The sequence below is a fragment of the Rhynchophorus ferrugineus genome, unplaced genomic scaffold (genome assembly GCF_030347505.1).
Source record: "Rhynchophorus ferrugineus isolate W39M unplaced genomic scaffold, kcgeb_rfMv2 rfM1, whole genome shotgun sequence".
Lineage (NCBI taxonomy): Eukaryota > Metazoa > Arthropoda > Insecta > Coleoptera > Curculionidae > Rhynchophorus > Rhynchophorus ferrugineus.
Window position 1 is genome coordinate 15,515,368 of NW_027472580.1, and position 24,948 is coordinate 15,540,315.

At 31.6% G+C, this 24,948-nt stretch overlaps 1 protein-coding gene across 1 annotated transcript in view; it reads left to right on the forward strand.

Annotated features, from left to right (window-relative positions):
* LOC143195241 (cyclic GMP-AMP phosphodiesterase SMPDL3A) overlaps window positions 1–24,948 on the forward strand; it is a 232,734-nt gene that overhangs the window by 204,057 nt on the left and 3,729 nt on the right. Inside the window, exons 6-8 of the mRNA XM_076402233.1 lie at window positions 591–786; window positions 845–957; window positions 22,913–23,097. Coding sequence (XP_076258348.1) covers window positions 591–786; window positions 845–957; window positions 22,913–23,097 — 494 coding nt within the window. The remainder of the gene's footprint in view (window positions 1–590; window positions 787–844; window positions 958–22,912; window positions 23,098–24,948) is intronic.

A 24,948-nucleotide genomic window follows, 5' to 3' on the forward strand; every position in this document is an offset into this window, starting at 1 on the left:
GTTTCATTAGTTTATTTAGATAAGAATGTTCTTATATGTGATCCAAAATGTACTAAAAGTCAGAGTCGCTGCGGCAACATTGCGACGTTTTGACAGGTCACGTGGATGCACTGCTGTTTTGAATTAACTATATAAACCTGATTAACTTTTAACAATTATCTCCCCTTACTTTTAATCAGTCTCCACTCCCAATGTGTATGCATAATAAATCGATTTCCCAGAGTTTCAGAATCTGTTTATATCTGTCAAATTGGATACTGTGTTTTGGTGAACTAGTTACATCGATCTTAGTTAGATTATTCACAGTTCAGGCCAGTAATTATTAATAGTAATTAATTTTTTTTAAATTGGTTTAATAATAAATATATCCATTATATTAGTCAAATAATTATACAAAAACTGCATTCTAAATTTACCATAACAATTTCAACTAAAAAAAACCACACCATAAAGCCACATACGTATAATTTAAATATTTAATTTACCCCAGACCCATTCGAGAATAGCGTTTTTATGCTTATACAGCCTACAGCAATTCCCTCGACTGTTTTCTTTTATGGTCTTTTTTTTTCGTTTTTTTATTGTTATAGGTTTATTTAGTGGGACACGTACCGCCAGGATGGGACGAGCGACAAAAGGGTCTCTTTCAGTCGGCTCATGGTGCTTTCACCGATTATCATAACAAAAAATACCTGGAAGTTGTTCGCAACTATTCAGATATAATTGTCGGTCAGTTTTTCGGCCATTTACATTCGGACACGTTCAGAATCATGATGGATAACAAAGGTACGGAGTAGGTTTTGCGAATGTTATGGCACTTTAATTTGTTTCTTGTTTTACGCAGGTAAAGCGATATCTTGGGCTATGATAGCGCCATCTATCACCCCGAAGAGGAATCACATGGGACCAAACAATCCCGGACTTAGATTATACAAATTTAACAAGGATACCGGACAAGTAAGTACATTATTTCATTTTTACTTAGTCACAAGAATAGCCTGCTTCTGTGATCAAAAAACGGCGAGACCACCGGATATTTAAAAGTCGAGTTAATTTATTTTCGTTAGATTTCCTTCTCTTTTCCACCTACTAGACTGTTCACTGTAGACTTGTCTCTTGAGCTAACTTGTCTTTAAGCTCGTTTTGATGCTGTGCAAACTTCCTTTGATGCTTTTCGCTATAATTTATTACTTTCTGATTTATTCTTCGCAAACCGAGATTCGGACACATACAATTGTTACTCATGCTTTGAGGAATGTCGAGCATTTTCCTTAAAGCTTTGCCCTCCAACATTCATAATATTTGTCTATTGCTGTTTTCTTCTATGTCCCATAATTAAATGCCATATATCCAGTTTGACTTGGTGATGGATTTATATACCATAATTTTATTCTGAATACTTACATGGGCGTGATGATCCGTTAACCATTACAGGCTGTGGAGATATTTCAGTTTGATCTAGATCTCCATTTACTCTATGACCCAAATAAAGGCCCAAATATTTTACATATTCTTCCTGCGAGATATTTTAATTGTATAATTTTACCGACGCATAGGTTTTCTTTCTCAGAGTCTAAGGGACAATTTGATTTGGTTTGCCTTTGTTCTCCATTGGTTAAACCAATTATCGTTTTAATTCAAATGGCATTGCAGTAATAACGAATTTTTTGGGCCAGAATGCACTAAAAGGACGACAGTGTTTTCAGCGTAAGAGGTAGTCATTGTGCTCTCACTAGCTGGAAGATTCACAGCGTCTTCTGAGACACCCGAGAGTATTTCGTACAAAGCACAATATTAGCATTATGTTTGATCACGAAGCTCCTGTTGAGTTAGGATGAGAGTATGTGATAACGAAAGTGGAAGCGGCTTTTTATTTTATATGATGGTCCATCATGACAGATTTTCTCAAATGCTTCACTTATGCCCAAAAAGTCAGCAGAGCAATACGGTCCATTTTCCAGGCATCTACTGTTGAAGCCTACAATTCGGTGAACTTGTTCCACAGCTCCATGATTCTCTGCTGACGGAATCCAAATTGGTGACTTTGGATTATATTTTTTTAGGTGCTCCTTCATTTTATTTCGAAAGAGATTTTCCATTATTTTACCATTTACTGGTAAGACGATCATAGGACTATAAGACATTTTTCCTATGGTGATTTGTCTGGTTTCGACACCATTTCCATTGTACGAAGAAATGTTCAAGAGTAGAGCTTACATTGAATATTTGGCTAGAATTATGATTCTCTTTTGTGGTACATTTTCGAAGAAAGTGGCGTCGATGAAATCGTAGCCTGGGAATCCTTCCCTGAAAGTCGTTATTTATCCCATAGCCCCTTTAGGATGCACGCTCTTCAACACAAAATGGTTATTTCCACAGTACTCAAATAGTCAGCAAATATGCCGGCTTTCCCCTTATTTGATATTCGCTAGCTAGATAGGATTTTAACTGACATTTGTATATACTTTTTATACCGTACCACCAGTAACTAGATCTGTTGAAAGATTCACTTCTGCTCATTGAAATTTGTTGTCCAAAAAGGCATTTTTCGCTTTTCAGCAGTAATGAAAACATTGAACAAAATAGTTTCAAGTTTGTTTTACATTACTACATTACAACTACATTATTAAAATAAAACACCTTTAATGTTTTAAAGTGTTAACATCGACAAAATCACAATTATTTTTTATTAGAATGACATCAAGTCTGTTATTACATACATCTAGCTTTTCCGATGTTGTGAAGTGGGGCTATATCCATTATATTTACCTTAAATAATATATTATAAGTCGTTGTTTTTATTCTGACGAGCACAAAATAGCCAAACACTACCATATTCCAAAGAGATAATGTACCTATACACTAAGCCAAAAAACAATAAATCTTGGTGTACGAAGCATCAGAATATTATCAAGCCATAGCCAACAAAATTGCTAGACTTCATTATAATTAAAACATCAGGAAGAGTTGTAGAATAGAGACTGAGGAGTAGATTTTGTCTTCAGCATCGCAATAAAATGACAACAACATTCTGTTAAAAACTATTCAGACATTCTACGAATATATTCTGAGAAGAAATTCAGCTGTTTATTGGGAAAATGGTGTAATACTTTATCAATGAATGTATATTGTATATATGTTAGGGGTTGGTATTATTTTGTTCATCTTTTGTACATTTAAATGAGTAAACATGGCTAATATTGAATCCAACAGGCGCCATTTAAGCTGAAGTGTGAGAAACCTTACTAGAGTTATATGGCGAAAAGTACACGAAGTGATTCCAAAGATTCAAACCAACAAGTAATTTTTCAATTAAGAAGTTAAAAATAAGAACAAAACAATAAATAAACTTACCAAGAACTTTCCGACCCAGAGTTAATTAGAAGTTACAATACAAACAATTTCTCGTCGATAATATAATAAAACTAAAAATTTTACAAATTAATATTATATTACAGAAATTAGCTAACGTATAAATTAAATTGTAACAACGTTGATGGCATATTTTTACATGCTACCAGCTGCTGTTGTGAATATGGTGGGATCAACTTGGTGCGTGGTGTAGTAAGTGTCTAAAATAAAACGGCCATTGCACCAAAATAAATCATGACATAAATTTATGCATACGATTTGAGAAGTGTACCATTCAAAAAGTATATCCAAAATCCAGAATATTTTGACACTTTCTTTCATTTGTTGTGGTGTTATTCATTATGAGTCGCCAAATTGTCAAAAAGTAATTTTATTGCAGCAATGTGCATCATTTAGTTTAAGAAATTAGTGACAAGAAGCCGAAGTTATAGGTCTATTACTCTGATTTCATCTCAATAACACATTTTTTGATAAAATGTTGATTCTTAGCTAATTTTGCATTCACCCAATTAGTCTGACTTAGCTCTATTGAGCCTTTGACTGATTCCTGATACTAAAATTTGCGTATCATTTTTGGACGACTGTGGGGACAAAAATTGAACAGAGCAAGATTTTGAAAATCAGTTTTACAGACTTGAGAAAATGCGAGGAAAAATAAATATATCAAATGCCTTGGAACAAAATAAATTTGTTAAAATAAGTAAACCGTTTGCATTTGATATCTAAAATCTTGCTAATAATAATGTGATATTTGAAAGTAATAACATGACGTAAAAATTTCTTTATTAGTTATATATATATATATATATATATATATATATATATATATATATATATAATAAAACAAATATATATAATAAAATAAATTACGGAGAAAGCTTGATAAACATTATATATCACTGCATTTAAGTTCTTACGGAAAACTATTTTACTAGCAAACCGAATTAATTAAATTTATACAATTAGTACAATGGGTTTAAAATTGGTGCAGCATTTCACTACCGAACATATAAATCCATATGCGGTTGTCAAACAAGCATTTACCATCTAATTAAGCTAATGGTCATTACTGACATGGTAAATACGTCTATACATCTTTAATGGAATAAGATGGTCACTAAAGCCTCTCCTAGAAAACGTAATTCATTATAGATTTTCTTGCATTTTGTTAATCTACAATCGAACTTAAGTAATCAAATAGTAATTAAATTAAAATAGGTAAGTTACGAGGACAATTTTATAAAGACTTTTGGTGTAAAAGAAAAAAAATCGTTTTCTTTCTTAAGATGATCTCCCTTTAACCCAACACATTTGGTTTTTTCAATTAATTATATCTTTCAGATTATAAGTTTTTTCAAAATAGGCGTTTGTCCCTCTCTGTGTCATCGTTGATCTCTACCTTCGATCCAAATCTTTAATCACCATTTATCCAGGTTTAAAAAAAAGGAATAGTTGCAGAGGGTTGACTCTGGGTAATATACTGGATGGAGTATCAGTTTGTAGCCCAATTTATGGTTTACTTCCTATGGCGACATACGTGTGCGTAATATCAGGTCTCTCTAAATGCTCCGAAAAATATTGCGCTTTCAAGATAATCGGTATGAATCCGCCTGCACCCCAAAAAGATCCGAACAAAAAACAAAATTTGGCCGTTTCTTTTTGTTTGATATATTTTAAAATCTCCTTTTACCAACTAAGGGTTTATCTATCATACCCGAAGACATCCGGTCTTACCCGGCCTGCTTACTGGCGTGACTGGGATCATTTTCCTTGTCGGATTTTGCACTCTTGCTTAAGGACAATCACAAATATTAAACAATCACGAACATAAGTTTATGACCATGCCCCAGCAGGATTCGAACCCGAACCATCGCAACACTAGGTGGACCACCCTGTTGCCTTTACCATTGCGCCAACCAAGCCGGCTTGGCCGTTTTTGGGAAAGTTCATCTCGAAAAATCCACTATTTTGATTGTACTAATTCATGATCGATTTTATGATATGACTTACCATATGAAATACTTTAAAATATATAAATACTTAATTCTTATAATTAAAATAATACTTTAATACTTATAAATAAATCATCATTATGGGAAACTATATTTTTAGATTATATTTTTTGTTGAATTTAAAGTAAACTGCTGCTGAAATTCATCAAATTCTCTTGGAATTCACACCTAATATACTTCATCTATAAAAAATCATCAGCTCTTGACATGTTGTTTAGTCGTCAGAGAATGTACTGAAAGGTTCAACCATACAAAACTTTTATGTGTCAGAGTCTACGCCTACTCCTATATTTTTAAAATCATTACTACTTCTACAATAATATTGTAGAAAAAATCTCAGTCTGGTCTGAATACCATGTTAAATAATGATCTAAAAAAAGATTTCAAATAATTTTTTTACACGTCACTTTTCAATTTTCAACAATAATTCTGTCTTAATAACCGCAATAAAATTCCCTAAGAAATTGTGTTCGTTACAATGGCATTCAAATAATGATATAAGCAGAGAGTCTTCAGTACAGCTTATAGAGATTAAAAGTCTGCAATGACCGCAGAAGATTTAAAATTAAAATATTCGGTAAGAAATGAATAACAATAATTACATTAAATAAAGAATATATTAGCTATAGTAAACAGTTAGTTACTCCATAGTAAAACAGCTCTTCGCCCAGACACTTAAGGAGAATTACCCAAATCACCTCACCATTTACACGGATGGTTCTGTTAGAGTTTATTAGAGGAGCACTTTTGGCTTCCTACTATTACTAGCATTTTTGTGCGGAGCTTTTGGCCAATTACTAGGCGCATCGACATTTATAATATCGGACTCAATGAGTTCTTTGAATAGTCCACCCTCTAGTTAAAGCTATCAGAGAGCTACATACAGCACTGGAGACGAGGGAATTAAGAATAAATTATCTATGGGTTCCCTCTCACAGGGGAATATCCGGTAACGAAAGAGCTGATTATCTGGCGAGCAGAAAGGAAGATTAAATTAAATTAAACGTTCTATTTAGTAGGGAAGATGCTAAAACACACATAGGGACTATATACAAAGAACTGGATCAACTATATTGTTATCTCCTTATGGAAAATTAAATGTTGCGGGAGATCAAGAGGGTCCTTCATCAATCTCCTAATATTAATAACTTTAGCAGGTTCCAACTGGGCATGCGTATAGGACATTGCAGACTAACTCATGAGCATTTGTTAGAAGGAAGAGACCCTCCACTAAGTGATCAATGTCAGATACAACAGAGCATCAAGCACATCCTTCTGGACTGTTGAATGCTTGAAATACTAAGATAGCAACTCGGGATGCCAAGGTCATTGCAGCAACTAGTACAACCCAAGCACTAGGACATGCTTATCAACTTTTTGGCGACCCCGTGATTGGTACAGCTCCTGTGATTCTTTTCTATTGCAATTTGTATAATTTACTTTAACTTAAATGTCTTCATTTGTATACTTTATATAAAAAGTACATTGTAACTCGGTCCTAAATAGCTCAAGAGGCTGATGGGCATTTAAAATAATAAATAAATAATATAATAATAATTACCTTCAAGTAAAGTTTTCATTCAAATAGATCGATAATAGACATACATAGTGATATATATGACTGAAATGATATGCCGACAATGGTTCCACAGATTTAAAACAGGTGATTACGACACAAAACAGTAAAAACATTTGAAGACGCGTATTTGGAGGTGCTGCCGGACCAAGGACATTAATAAACTCATCAAGAAGATGTAAACTTTTTAGAACCTTTTCAACAGTTTACTTTTAGCAGGCTAACGTACTCAAGTTATGCTTAGTTATGTTTTTAAACCGGCCATTGAGAGAAAACGAAATGGCAATATTATGTTACATGGTAAGACGATTAAAACTTATTCAAGTCATAAGATTATCGCAGAAAAACTGCAAAATATAAGCCATTACTTCTTTGTTGGTATTCCTCTTTGACGTGAGTTTGAGAACAAAACTGAGCTACGCATTCACAAATCTCTCAAATATTTTTTATGTATTTCACAGTCGAGAATTACTCTGTCTAATGCATTCCACAGTAAGAACTAACGGAGGTTAGGGAACCAGTGGAATTGGTAACATTTTATGATAAAATAATTTATTGATATAATCAATATAAGGCCTTTAATTATTTATATTTCTTTAGAATATAAAATATGTAGGTTAAGTTGTAGAATATTATATAAACATACAATTGTTTGAGGTTTAGCGATAGCGATTTTGTTAATTACATTTTACATTACACTACTTGCTAAAATCCTATTGTACTAATTTAAAATTTTAAGTAATAAATTAATTCATTACTACTGTTCTTTTGTACTAAATATTTGCGTTATTATTTTGCATCAATATATAGAGAAAGCTAGTACTAGATAAATACATCAGTATGCTTTTCCCAAATTACAATAAAACAAAACTACTTAAACTAATCATCTAATGTCCTACATATTGCCTAATCTCTGTGTTTTTTCGACGTTGATATCATTTAATAACCTTATTTCATGTTTAAGGATAATTCTTGGATCACTTCCCAAAATCCATTTTATTTTGACGTCTTCGTGCAATTCTTCATGGGTTAGGTAGCGATAAGCACTGTTAACTAATCGTAGTACTTTACAAGATTACCAACAGTCTTAGATTACTAGATTATTTGATATTTTGATAAAACCCATAATTTGTAACCCATGTGACTGATATACCAATCACTTTGATTTTGAAGTTGATAGTATGGTCTTACTAACCCGCACAGCTGCTTTATTTTGAGCCTGATCTGTTTTTGAGATGATATTCTTTTTGTGTAACATGATGTATCCAATTTAGCCTATCATCGCTATGGATGCCAAAGTAGTTAGTTTATTGTGCTTGATGAACCAGGCATCCGTCAAGTTATATAATTAGGGTTTATTGCTCCGTAACGCAACATTAATATGGACATATTTAGAGCTATTAAACTGCATTTTTCAACATCTACTCCATGTTTAGATCTTGCTGACTGTCCCTTGTACTTTTAGGACATAAATATTTTAACTCATGTTTATGGTTATCTGTTAAGTACAGCAAGTAATTACTATAATGACACCATTATAATACCACAGTTAACCACATTCGGTGAAAAAGACATCGATTCTTGGGCCAATGATTGAACAGTGACTAATATCCTATAATACTGGTCATTTTGTAAGACTCTTCAGATAGATATAAAAGCCAATATAAAACTTAGTCTGTACCTAAACTATAATCGTAATAATAATATAAATCACTTACAATATGAAAATAAGTACGAAACATTGAAGTGATCCTTATGACAAATGAATGCCATTTATATACTAATTGTATTGAATTATTTATCATTGTCATATATAACGTTATATATCCCGCATATTAGATAAGGAATTAATCTATATAACCTCAAGTAAAAAATAAAGTATCTCGAAATGATATCGATTAACAATAAAGTACGAAAAGCACTTAAATTAATGAAATCGAAAGGTGCGCTTATATTTTACGAATTAATGAGCACACAATAAAAAGGAATTATTTAATTCACTCATTAATTCCGCACAAAGCAAAGTATCAAAATTATTTAAATAAATTTCATATCTATACCATACCCAATTATTCTCCAAAAAACCAGTCCGAGGGGGCAATCATTTTATTGTTTTATTAAAATTGTAATATTTTGTTTTAATTCAAGCTAGTATAAATTTTCAGCCGTTTTTATACAAACATTTTCGCACTATATTTATATTTTATTTGTATTTGTAATTTGAAGAATTTAATTTCTATTTGCAAATTTTTTTTCTAGTTGGTACAAAGATATTTCCTGATACATGCCTACATGCTTTCTATATATAGATATAAAAATTATTGAAGATTAAATACTATTAGAACATCAAAGCAATTAAAATTTTAAATAAAAAATATTTAATATTTAATACTCATCTCTTAAGGTTTATCTTGACTTGTTTCATCCCGTATTAAATAATAAATCCTGGATCGTCCCGTAAGGCACAGCCTGGTTACTCGCGTGACTGAGATGATTTTCCTTGTCAGATTTTACATTCTTTCCATATAGACAATAGCGATTATAAACAATTGCAAACATAAATTTACAAACATGCCCCAGCGGGATTCAAAATCTATCACAACAGTAGGAAAACCGCCTTGACCATTGCCCACACCAAACCCGCAAATAAAAATAATATTTATAAATTTAATATTTATACATGCTAGTGATTACTCAGTGATCCAAATACGAGAAGCCAATTTTGCTACTAAAACTTATTTTTAATTTTTTTTTCTACATTAGATCAGAAATATATTTGATACACAATAATAGTTAAAGTATATACATTTAAAATATATACATGAAACTATCTCTACAACAGCAACTAACTTTTAAATTGTATGTAATTAATAGATATTAAGATTGTATAAACAATAGAGTATTGATCAGTTCAAATTATTATACTATTGAACATTATTATAATCTGAACTGATATACTATTTGATATACTGAACAACTTCAAAATATCAAATATATGTATATATTATTTTTACTTTTATGCTATAAATATAAATATAGAATAATAAATGAAGTAATACATGTATGCATATATATATATATATATATATATATATATATATATATATATATATATATATATATATATATATATATATATATATATATAATTGTTATTAATCGTTTCCGTTTAACCTAAAGTTAGTCTTTATGATAACTTAAATCTAGGTACATAACTAGGAGAACCCATCGGCCCTATCGCAGTCTCGGGTGAAATAATTTTTATACATGTCACTGCTGTATTTTTTATTATATGCACCTCACTACACAATACAACACAAGATCAGATAGTTTGATTAATTTGCGCCCGGTCCTGTTCTGTTGGTATCCAAAAGCTGCAATTCTTCAATATTCTCATGAGAATGGAGTCCTTCCTCATACCCCCTTACAATTCTCTTGATTTCTTGACTGATTCAGGGTATCTGAAGGTCTCCATGTAGGTAATTAGTCCTATAGTATTTGGGTGCGCCCACAATACCTCTCAGGACTTTTTTCTGAAAAATTCGAATTTTATTTATGTCACTCTTTGCAGAACATCCTCATAATTGAATTCCCTATGACCATATAAGTTTCAGTATTTGCTTATACAATAGCAATTTATTATGTACTGATAATTATGATTTTCTTCCAATTAGCCGATATATTTTCCTATATTTCAATTCCAGTTCTTTCCTTTTCTTCTCTATATGTTCCTTCCAGCGAAGTTTCGCATCAAGTTTCATTCCGAGATATTTAGCGTTGTTGTTATATGGAATGATAGTATTATTTAATGTTATTGGTGCTTGTACGGTCTGTTTATAGGTGAACTGCACATTTACAAATTTACTTACATTAATTCTTATTTTCCACGCTTGTGTCCAATTATTTATATTGTCACTTGCCTGTTGTAATTCTCGTGAGGCTTCTTCATTATTGTCTCCAACAGCTATAATCGCAGTATCATCAGCATATGTAGCCATCTTAATATTCTCCATTTGTGGTATATCACAAGTGTACAGTAGATATAACATTGGTCCCAGTACACTTCCTTGTGGTGCACCTCATTTAGCTTCTCTTATTGTAGAGTAAGCTTCTTCTTATTTGACTCTAAACATTCTAGTTATAATGTACGATTTTAATAGATCGGTGTGTTATTTTGATAGCATTTTCTGTAGTTTATGAACAAGGCCTTCATGCTAAACCTTATCGAAGTCTTGAGCTACATCTAAGAATATAGCTGAGCATACTTATTTACTTTCACAGGCTCTCTCAATAACATGTGTTATTCTGTGCGCCTGGTAAATTGTTGAATGCTTGTTTATAAACCCAAACTGCTGTGTTGGTATTAGGTATTTTCTCTCTACGATCAGTTTTATTCTTTTCAACAGGAGTTTTTCGAAAACCTTAGATATTACTGGCAAAAGTGACATAGGTCTATAGGCTTTTATTTCATTCGGTAACTTCCCAGATTCCCAGATCATTATAATATCCGCCATTTTCCAAATGGCTGGGACATGATTTAATCTAAATTCTGTATTGATCAAGTTGGTGGGTTTATAATTGCTGTCTTGGTAGTTTTTGCAGTAATTCACCTGTTATTAAATTGTAGCCAAACCGTAGCGTGTTATTAAATGGTTAAATAAATTACTGAGTTTTCAAAACTTATGTCTCTACAGTAAATAATCACAATAATTGGTACAAATTTAAAGAATAAAATATGACTCGATATAATAAAATAAGAATAACCGGAAGTAACACAACATTTTGAACAACAGTATTTAATATTAAATACATCCGGTTGTCAGACGTATGCAAAGTTTTTTAAAACAAGAGTGATAAGTGGTTATAACTTTAACTAATAAACTATCGTGGCTTTATAATTAACTGTAGATTTTTTAGATTTACTATAATGTTAAAATAACTTATGTTTAATAACTTGATAAAATTTTTGTTCAATTATTTTATTTACATTAGAATTTTGTTCAGGTCAAAACCAAACTGGTTCAGTCAAATCTAGTTTATGGGTAATGAAGTCAATATAGTACTGCCAGTACAACACATTCACTTGATCTGCAGCTGAAAAACGATAAATATATTATCGTTATCAAGGCAATTAAATATATTCACAAGGTCTGATACAGCCCCCGTTAATGAAGTTGCAGTTGTTACGATTATGTCGAATTTATAGTGTAATTTTTATGTAATCACTAATTGTATTTTAATATGAGTTTGTAACTGTTATGGTGTTATAGCAATTGTTTCATTTTCTTTTTTTACGACACGGCAATCTGTATCAAAACAACAAGCCACTGTGTTGTCCATCTACTGTTCTTGCCTTTTCAACATATGAAATGTGGTTTCAATAATTTAAATGTGGTGATTTCAACGTCCAAGACAACGAACGTCCTTGTTGGCCAAAAACATTTTAAGATGCGGAACTACAGAAATTATTGGATACAAATCCAAGACAAACTCAAAACCACAAAACCGAAAAATGTAGAAAAGTTGAATGTGATCTAAGTCGCAATTTGTGGACGAATAAAAGTCATAGGGGATATCCGGAAGATGAGAAAATGGGTTAGTTAAATGATTCTCACAAATTGTGAAAGAAAATAATTTCATTTCTGCAACGAATAGCAATGAGTGAGAATATATTTCAAAAATCCAAATCGAGAGACATCATGGTTATCACCTGGCAAAGCAAGTTCAAGCATGGAATGCAAGGTCAAAACGTTTTGGTCGTATGACCCATGCTGTGTCTCTGACGAGATCAGGTTAGTGTCGTATATTACAAACTTTTGAACCCTCAAAAAACAGTTAATACTTATCGCATAAGATAATAAATTATTAATTTGAACTCTATGTTGGTTTAAAAATATCCACGATACGCAAATAAGTTTATTTTGCAGCATGACAACACACACACTCAACAAAACCGGATAAAGTAATGTTAAAATAATTTGGATACAAAACTTTATCGCACCCAATGTACTCCAGACGTGGCTCGCTGACGATAGCGACTTGATGAGCACAGTGGTCAAGGCGACAGCACGATCTTCCTAGTGTTGCAACTGTCAAAGTTACGAATTCTGCTAGGGCATAGTCGTGAATGTATTTTCATGATTATTTTTAATTGTGAATATCCAAATGGAAAGGGTGCGAAACTAAATAAAGAAAATTATATCAGTTACGCCAGTAAGCAGACTAGGACATCCTTCTTTCTTCTGAGATAATCTCCAAGTTGATCGAGGCCACGTTAAATAACAGGTATTTTTTTATGGACCAACAGTCATTGTTGATCATGTCTTGTCAATTTATATATATGGCAGAAAGGGTCCTCTTTGGGACATTTTGACCACCAGCATTGTACCCTGAATCCTTGTTATCACGGAAAACACTTCTCAGATTTATGCGTATTTACTGGAAACATTCATAATTCCGTCCATGGGGTAAGATTCTTGAAAAATATAATATTACCCTCTCAATAGTGTTGTATACCCACTATGTTAGTATGCTTCCAGATAGATTCGTATAATAGATTAACCTTCAAGATGTCAAGTTAAGAAGACCTAGACAAACCATTCACTAAATACACTTTTTGTTAATATAATAATTAATACATTAATGCAATAGTATAGGAGTAATTATTTACATCCAAGTCTAACTTAAATCGTTAGCTGCGCGCATTCAAGGTAAATTGAATTTCTGTTAATCGTCGGTCTGCGAATCGCTGTTTTAAATTATACAAACAATGTGTATTAACATTTTTGGTTGTTCGAGTGGTATCAAGGACTAGATAACACAATTTCTTTAACAGTGGCTCTAGTTCAGATAAAGCCTAGTTAGTATAAAGGACAGTATATATAAAGAAATATAAGAAAAAAAAATCAATACTTCGAATAAAAAATGTTGTACAATGTATAACTAAAATATATATTTTACATAAATACATGTTTTCTTTTATCGAAAAAAAAACGGAAATAAATTACCGACAAGTCTGGTAAAATTTAGTAACAAATGTTTAAGTTATCATTTATAGAGCAACTAAACTACTTCAAAAACATTGAAATCAATATTGGCATGTTTTTATCTATGATGGCTTTTTTTAAATCAAACCGAAAACAAAATCGGTTAAAATAAATTTACCATTGTGAACTCTAGCAAAACCAGCTAAAAAATATTTTGTTGTTGATTTTATATAACCTTTAAAAAAAGTTTACGAAATATTATTGATAAAAATGACACCTAATAGTTTATGATGTTTAAAATAACCAGCAAAAAGATATTTTGTTGGTTTATATCTCCGTATAAAAATGAGAAAATAGTGTTGATAAAAATAACACTTAATATCGGAAATTGATACAAAAATCAAGCGTCAATTTAACGGCAGAAATAAGGATGATTTATTCATCGATTCCAGATCCAAGTCGAGACTATAAATAACAACCGTTTCAAATATGCAAATGTTATTGCACGTTAATTGTAACCATTGCAAAATTAAAATTTTACATTACGAGTGCGGCGCATCATCAATCCCGCAATTTATATTTATCACCCCTTAAATTATTCGTTGCAGTATTCGTGACATCGCTAAATTATTAGGAGAGGTGATTTAAACCAGTGCCAATATATGAACACGTTTGACATGAATCACAAATGGCTTTGTAACGTTTCCGTAGTATTTCGGATGTGAAAGCTTAAAACAGCTGGCAAACCAAACTCTGTTGATATTCTTCCTTTTTTTAATATATGTTAAAGTCTCCTTTTACCAACTATGGGTTTATCTGGACTGGACCTACAGTTTAACGTGGGCTCCGAACCACGGTCCTCAGCATTAAAGCCTACCGACTGGCGAGTGACCAACTTTAAAAATCATTCCAGAAGACATCCGGTCTTACCCAGCCTGGTTACTGGCGTGACTGGGATCATTTTCCTTCTCGGATTTTACACTCTTGCCTAGAACGCTCACAAATTTTAAACAATCACCAACATAAATTAACGACCATGCACCAGGAGGATTCGAACCCGCGGCTATCGCAACAGTAGAAGGACTGTCCCATCGCCTTTACCACTGTGCCACCAAGCCGGCATATTCTTCATTTGCGTTTATGGTTCACGATATTTATTTACTTATACTTCAGTTAAAATGAACATAGAGACTTATAAGTTAGAAGTTATGAGTTATTTTAAATTAAATTTATAAATATCAGTTTCAAAGGTGAATCTGCAGACCTTTTCATGATTTTTTTTCACATTTTTTTCATTACTCTCTTAATAAAAATACATTTTTAGCTTTTGGATTCTACTATTATAAACGGTTAGTCATAGCATTGACGTAAACATTACAAAGATAAAGCTATGTTTTACAGCTAAAGTTATATTCTGAGGTCTACCAGTTTCAGTGATGAAGCTTGTCTTACTCGGCGATAAAAGTTTATGCAAAATAGCTATTGCAGCTGATGTAAATTCAAATATAAGGAATGTTGAATATCCCTACGTGATGCTAGAGCATTTTAGAACAAATAAAATTGTACAGAATCCACCTCAAAGTGAAAAACGCCCTAAAAGGTTTAAGAAAAGATCAGATGATATTAAGTCACAGACAGTTGTCTTAAAGTCGAGGAAGTGTTGATCGACCAACAGTTAGCTAAATATGAAACAAAAAACTGCCGGTCAGAAATATATTTTTCAGCAAGACAGTGGTGATAATGTATCCAAATTTTAAAATGGTCGACACCATGCGCTAATTTTAATATCATCGGAAATTGTTAAGATAAAGTAACAAGTGCTGCGTACTTATATATTAAAAAATTTAACAATGTTGAACAACTAAAAAATGCTATCCAGAGGCATTGGAAAGAAGCTATATCAACGGTTTTTAGGTCTTTGACATAATTCCTATATGTAACACTGCCGAAGGAACAGAGTGTACTTGTGAAGAATAGAGGAGGATGTTACTCTACCATTACTGAAATAAGAATTACAAATATTGATCACTTATTTTAGTCTTTTTTATATAAGTGTGCTATAGTTTCGTCGCGACGTTCAAACAGCACCCTTTGTAACGCTTATATAAACCATGTTATATTGTGGAGTATTTGTCTGCAATGATAAAATCTAAAAATGTATTTGTTGGAATTGTAATTAAAAATTTATACTATTTTAAAGTTTTGTCCTGAAAATATATTTTGAAATATAATTTTTATGAAATATTGTTGCTATCCTCCTAAAACACCATTAGTGTTTGAAGGATATTCTGTTAACTTCGCATTAATATCGCATTATAATTTCAAATCATCTAAATAACATTTGTGGCAATAATATTCTTAGGTAGCATTTTCTTTGTTCATGAATCTAAGGGGACTCTGCATCATCAATTTCAATAGTTAAGTAGTGGTTTACTGACGTCCTTTGTAACGCCGAATGTTCAGATCGCCCAGTAGCAGTAGTAGTAAGTAGGTCCAAGAGAATCTCTGTAATGATATTAAATGACCAGGGAATTAAAGTACATAAGGTGGCTGGAGCTTCATTGATCTCATCTAAGCGGGTATATTTTTCATTAAGATTTGGTTATGAGAAAGCTATCAAATACATCAAAAAACACCAAAAAACAGTAGGTTGAACGTTTACCATAACGTCAAGTTGTCTTGAATTGTATTTGTATTATCAAGACTTGAGAGATTGAATTGAAATTATTAAATTTAATATCATTGAATTAAAATTAAATTAAATTGCAATATCAGCTCTAATTAATTGATTATCGTGAAGCGGATAAAATCACCGGCGAATATTATTCAGACAAATAATTTTGGAGACGCTTTATACTGATTTCAAGCAAAACGACAGTATTTAACAAAGAATAAATTCTTGTTCCATCAAGATATTGCACGGGTTGTAGTCGCCATAGTAAATACTCAGATATTGTGCTCCAAGCTGTTGTAGCATGCAGTGGGCTAGGTAGTAATAGATTTGGATCAAATAAAGAGGATATACCTGAAACAAACTGCTATTTTGAGGGCACTGAGCAAACTCATCATTTGTTAAGAATAATAAAATTGGAAAAACACTGGACTAAATGTATTGAATTAAAAGGAGATTATGTTCAGAAATATACTTCATTCAAAATATCACTGTTTTATCAGAATATCCTCGTAGTTGCTTTATTTGTAACAATTTTTAAATTGGTTTCTATTTACTTTTAATTCTAAATACAAATGTATGAAAATTTTAATTGTGTTACTATAAATTTGCTATACTTATTCAACTGAAAGTAATTAAATAAAGTTTAATTAAACAACCTTTACCCTTAAACATTTATTTTCATAAGCAATGGAAATGATGAAACAAAAACAGTGTAAAAAAGCAAAAAAACGTCTGGACCATTACCACCATTCTGCCGATTTTAACATCAATCAACTAATTAATCGAAAACATTTTTTTCTTTCGAACAAATACATTTGCTTTCAATATTTTCGTATCAAGGGAAACAATCAGGTCCCGCCACGGCAAACAATGGATTAAAACAAATGCGACATCTCATCCCCACCGACCTAATATACAAAGCCGACGCAATTAAATCTACATTAAGTCAAACAAATTTCCGATTCTCGTTTCTTTATATCCTGAGCAATCTCCCCTACAACCTACCCCCTATCCCCACGCTCTTCCCCTCGGCGCCGTGCGCCGTCAGCCGACTAGAATAATTCCGAACAAATTTTCGAACTCGATATAGAAAAGCCGACAAAATATTTCGCTGGATATTATTCATAATACAATCAGTTTCCTTTTCAGTCAACGTTTTGCGGCTGAACAATGGATTCGGCTACCACTCACCCCTCTACACCATCACCACCTCTTCAACGGTAGCGATTCACCACGAAAATGTCCAATCGATATTTTTTCAGTAGCAAAAATTCAAAACAATTCTTCTCGTCGGTTTTCATTTCGTCTGCGTCACAGTTTCGCTTTTTGTTTGCCTAAACATTTCGGTAATTTGGTATACTGAGTAAACACAATTATCTGTTATGGTGTACGTGTTGGAGTAACGTTGGTGGAAAGTTGTGCCGATGGATAATGTCAATATGGAATGAGGTTCGCGTTTATTATTTCATTGCTCGGTTAAATTGAAATAAATAAACAGCGTCCGTTCGAAAATATTCTTCCATAACTACAGAAAACAGGATTTGTGGATGTTTATATCGGCCATAACGCCCAGGAAATAAATATTTGCTTGTTTAGTGGAGTTATCATTGAATGTTAAAACTACAGGCAACTCTTACAGGCTGAAATTGAACAAATATACAATAGCGTGAAATTATGAAACGTATATTGATATTACAGAAAATTAATTTCCTTAAAAATTATAGTATTTTGAGGAAACGCATCGGTCAGTTCTTAAATCTTCTGACATTTAAATCGATAGACAACACTGCTGAATTATATAAATGAATGCCTTACTTTACTAGACACACTGACTGTGATAACGAATTATACAAATATTCATTTATAATAAAAGCTTAGGATAGATTTTTACATTTCAAATATGATTACTAAAATTTTAGTAGAACTAAACCCAGAAAATTTCAAAATTCACCATTTTAAAATTTAAAAGCAAAAACTAGAACCCATCGAAATGAAGTGAGTGAGTATTTCATACACACTAGCTATTAAATATGGTAGAATATTGAAAAGAAAATCAAGCAAAGTCACATAGCACTTGGCAAGAAAATTAGTGCAGGTAATAAAGCCTAAAGAGTACCCAATGATATGACCAGGTTGGAACTGTGAATCATTGTGTCCCATCTTTAGACGTACCAAAAATATATCGAGGATCAATTTACTGCAAGCATTTATTATGATATTTTAAGATGTAGATGCAAATGTATTTGATTGCCAAAATGTTAATTTTATATCGTTGATATTATCTGCAACATAATAGGGTTTAAATTATATATATTTGATGATGATGGTTTTCTTAAACTTTTAGCAGCTTTGTGGAACCAAAAAATATTGTACCAAATCACCTCATAATAATTCGGTAAATAAAATAAGCAAATTCTATCTTTAAAGTTTATTTTAATAATAAGCTTACAAATTTATAAAAGTACATGTAACTACTATATTTCATCACCTTGGTCAACCGTCTCTAAATATACCCTTTTATTAAATTATCCTATCATTTCTTACACTAGATGTCTTCAGTGACAACATTGGAGTTCAACTATTGTCTAAACGTCTAAAAGTTCGAAAGGTATGATATTCCTATCTTCTACGTAAAAACTTGATAAAATCGCATTGTTCGATCAAGCATGTGTCAGTTACTTCTACCCTGATGAAGTACAGTTTAAGGACATATTTGATGAACAAGTATCCAGATATTTGATATTAACTTTTCGTAATTTAAAAATGGTATTTAATTGATACTTTTTGAAAGGTTCCATTTAATTTATATTTTTCTTAATATTTTGAGAATATATGGTCGTTTAGTAATTTCACATAATTATGCTCATTTTCTGCTGTCTTCAAATCACTTGAATCTTTATGCTGATTTCATGTTCATTTACAAAACTGAACCCAACACATTATATTAAGTGTTATATAATATTTAATATGATTTGGTATCTGAAATAAGAAAATAATTTGGGTCTGATATACACAATAAACAACCAAATGATACCTAACGTCAACTTTTGTAAATAATGCATATGTATATAGCTTCAAAACTACATCCTTTTATATATAATCTATTTTTACGATATTACTGTCTCCCTAATAGAAATAATTCTCCACGAAAAAAAATTTGATGTATGAAAATATGTGACAAAATTTAAAAGGAGCTAAATTTGATGAATAATATGTGTGATGATATGTTTGTATTAACCAATTGTACTCTAACTTATTCGTTTTATCAATATTTTTTTTTGATTTGTGTGCCACGATACTTTATCATGATGAAAATGAATGATATGAGTATATTTTTTCACCAATTTGTAGCTAATCCAGGAACAAAATTCCTTTAATATCAAAAAAAGACTGAATAATTTCTTGAACAATTTCTAAATATGAAGGGCCTGACAGGGGTTCATGTATAATGATGAAAAGATACAAATTCTTTAACACGTTATAAGGATGTATTTGTTTTGTGTTTTGTGGCCTTTCATTTTAAAGTTAACAAATATGACGCTAATTTCAACTTCAACAAACTTTTCAAATTATATTTACTTTAAATGCCATATTAAAAAGAATACCAAATATTTAGTTCTACATTTGACGAATAGGTGGTGCTCTACGAAATTATGTGTAGGAATGTTCGTCGAGTCGGTCGGTCGGAATGAGTGGCTGTCGACGCGATTGCTTGTCTGAACACTCATTACCATTCTTGGAAGGAATTTTCATGAGAACTTAAAACACTGGTTGAATCAAACTTGTTTATTTTAACATATGATTGATACATGTAGTTAACGGGAGAATTGACAGGATATTAGGTTAGGTAGAGGAACTACGGTAGCGCTCTGGAAGTTGTACTGTTACAAGGGGATGGAGAAAAGAAAAGAGAGCGAGACGTCGTCCTGATGGTCTTGCATAGCCTAGAACCGTATGGTACCAATCCACCGGTGTTGCCAACCCTTGTATATGTTGTTGGTGAATGCGTGATGGACTAAAGGGTCGTGGCGGTCGCCACATATGAAAAAATCTAATGATATTAAAGTTGTTCTTAATATTCTCTTTGATTGCGAGGCGGGAAAATTACTACTAACTGACTGCAACCCTTGTGATTGTTCAGTTTAAAAAGGTAATTGTCGCGAAAAGGTGTACAATATATATTTATAAAAATATTTTTCATCATATCCCAGAATTTTTCCACATCTTTCTGGAAAAATGGCCAAACAAATGACAACCAGAAGGCGCTAGGTCTGATGAGTATTCCGAGTGCGACAGACTCATTCGATCTCCCCTTAACGCTCAAACTGATAATTGGAATAAGACGAACCGCCATCATCATATATTTCTAAAAGTGTCTGATAAGTTTCGGCAGCAGATTTTTTCAAATCAACAACAATACTAATATTGAAATTCACACATTCACCAATCAATGTCGCTGATCAAAATAAATGCAAGCACTGAATAATCACCTACGGATATAATGTTCTATTAATATAATGATATAAAATTAAGGCGCAAAATGTTTCGATTTACATAGAAGTATGCCCACTAATACGATTTGAATTTGATCATATCACATATTATATCAGACTGCAAACTTATCAGCTATAGCATGTGATCATATATTAAGTCTCGTAAATAACACCCTTAGATAGTTTTATTCAGACTTTTGAATAAATAGCGAATAACCATATTCCACGTGATCCAGGTTTTAATATGGGTTTTCCTAAATAATATATTTTTTGTCAAAATTAAACAGATACAAAAATAAATAACATAACATAAGGAATTACCTAAATTATGTAGTAAACATGAAACAACTATATTATAATTTCGTTTATTTAGAGGTGTTAATTAACTTTACGTTACTTTTTTATAGTTTTCAATTCATCTACTCCTTTTTATCACATTTTTTAAAATCTTGTAATAGATACATAACAGGTCAATTTAGAAGTCCCGGCCTACTATAGTAAAATACATATTTTTGGCAAAATTAGTTTTTTTTTATTCAACATAATTGCCTTGAAGGGTGATACACTGCTTATAGCGACCCTCAAACTTTTCGTTACCATCTTTGCAGCACGATTTGTCCTTTACTTCAAAATAGCAATAGCATTCATCTGAGATCTGAGAACAATAAATAGTCGATGGGGGCTAGATCTGGAGAATACGGTAAATGAGAAAACAACCCGAAGCCCAATTCATGGATTTTATTATCGTCTTCACAGACTTATGATACGGTGCATTGTCTTGGTGAAGCAGCACTTCCTTTTTCTTCAAATGCGGCCGTTTTTCCCCGATTTCGTCCTTCAAACGGTCCAATAACACCATGTAATAGTCGCAGTTGATGGTGCTTCCTGTTTCAAGGTAGTCAATGCAAATTATTTCATGCGCATCCCAAAATACAGACGCCATAACCTTGCCAGCCGACTGTTGCATTTTCACACCCTTTGGAGCGGGTTCATCGTGTGAAGTCCACTCGAATTACTGTCGACTGGACTTCGGAGTGAAATGATGGAGCCATGTTTCACCCATTGTCACATATTGACGCGAAAACCCGGGTTTATTACGTATGATCATCTTCAAACACTACTTCGAATTATCAACTCGTCTTTGTTTTTGGCCAAAAGTGAGCTCGCGCAGCACCCACTTTGCACAGAGCTATCCCATATCCAAATATTCGTGAATGATATTATGTACACGTTCAGTTGATATCTTTAACGTGTCTACAATTTCATTCAATTTCAATTAACAGTCATTCAAGTTCATTTTGTGGATTTTTTCCACTGCATTCACAGTCTTCGGTGCTCATTTCACCACGTCTAAACTTAGCATAACAATCCTTGATGGTTGATTTTCCTGAGGCAGTATCCGGAAACTCGGCTTCAAGCCAATTTTATTGCCTCAACTGTATTTTTTCCCTTCAAAAGCAATATTTTATCAATATGCGAAATTCCTTTTTATCATTTTTTTTCACAATAACAAAAGTTGCTTCACTGAAAATCCTATAATTCACAAACTAATGATCCGACAGCTGTCAAATTTATACACGCATCTTTTGATGGTTAGGGCTAATTAAAAACATATGGATTTAATTTTAGCAGCGCCATCTATGTGTCAGGCAGGGGACTTTTCAATTGACTTGTTATCTACCCGATTAAGGTTCAACAATTTGCGTATTGCCAGTTCATCTGACGTAGTAGTATGATTGAAAAACACAGATTATATTTTCACGTGACTGGTATTATTAACATAAATTTATTTCTTACAGATCTTTGATTACACTCAATTCTACCTGGATTTGTCGCAAACCAACGCCAAACCACGCTTGGAATGGCTAGTGGAATACAACTTCACATCTTACTACGGCATCAACGATATAAACCCCGACACCCTGTACAGTCTAGCGAAAAAATTCGTCGTCAAGCCGGATGGAAAACACGATCTCTTTCAAAGGTAAAATTGTTAATTAAAAATCAATCTTTCATTTCGGAAGTCATAGGCAGAAATACAGAGAATTTTTTAATTAATAAAATAACATCGAACAAAATGTTCGCTAACATGAGTTTCAAAGTTGATAAACGTTATAAATAGAATTTAAAAGCCAACGACTATGTATCAAAATATTTTTTAAAGAGAAACGCGTTTGTAGCGTGTCATTTTACATATCCTACAGATATGAAACACAAAATAGCAAAGCAAAAAATGTTTGCCTAAATATTTACAACATTGTCCTAATAAAACCAAATTTTTGCAGAATATCATAGCTTTAGTAAGTACAGAGGGGCCGAAATAGAGCCATAAAACAAATAGGCATGGAATACGATCTCACATGTGTAAAATTTTAACCAAATTTCTTAATAACCTATGGGCGTGCTCAGCTGGAATTTTTATAATAAGACAAAATTAAAAAATATGATTTTATTAAAAAAAATTATTTAAATATTAGTTAACATTTGTATCAAACATTCTCAAAATTCATCAAAATGCACCACATTATACTCATATACATTAAATTTTACAACTGATAATTTATTTTCTCATTGTACATTATTTTATCCTTAAATGTTATACACTAAAAACTGTACAATAAAAAAATGGTTACACAATATACTTAAAAGTACAACATTTTGAAAAGTTGAATATAAGAATAACAAATTTGAATTTTAATTACGAAATCTCCTTTTCATTTTTCTATACTTTTACAGTACACAATTTTACATTATATGCATATTATATGCAGTCTATTATGTTCTACTTTTACCTTTAGCAATCAATTGTTTTCAAAGCAAAACTATTTGCTGACTAATTTGGTTTTGATCAACCAGTTCCATTAAATAATATTTAGATAATAAAACTCAACAACAATAGCTTAATAATTGAATGATGTATAAAACAGACAAACCCTAGTAGGTGAAAAGGGACTCCAAAATGTATAAAAAAAATATATAACAATTTTTGCTTGCACTATAACTACATATACACTTAATTCTTATGCTATACTGTCTAGTTTTATCTGCAAAAATTTGAAGGCACAGATTCCAACGTTTCCAAAGTATATGCGTGAAAACATCCGTTCCTTTAAAAAATATTATATTTGTAGTTACTTGAAATTCTTTTAGAACATTTATATATATATATATATATATATATATATATATATATATATAAATATATATATATAAATATAAATATATATATATATAAATATATATATATATAAATATATATATATATATATATATATATATATATATATATATATATATAAATATATATATATATATATATATATATATATATATATATATTGACAAGTACAAGTACGACAAAAGAATGAACCAAATAGGCGAAACGGTTCAGAAGTGATGCACTTACATTAGGCAGATTATTTATTGAAATTAAATCCTTTTCATAATATTTGATAAAAACATAAAAACTTGTTATGAAGGTTTAACTTCATATGATCTATGACTAGACGTCTTGGTTCCTTGAAATAGGCAAGTTGTTTTACAGAAATTCTTCTAAAATTAGTATTTTTAATAACTGCAAATTCGTCCGTCGTTTCTGCAAACATATTGAACAATTAGTAGATTATACATTAAATACTAAGATAAGATTTAAAAGAAACATTAAAATTATTTTTCATATTATTAGATAAATATGACACACGGATAATCAAAAATTGTTCTACATAGAAAATATTTGTTTTTCCTGTTTTATATTTGCTTCTATGCCGTCTATTTTACCACTGTAATTTCAGGTGTATTATTATAACAGTCTCTGGTATAGTTAAGCTTTGGCAGC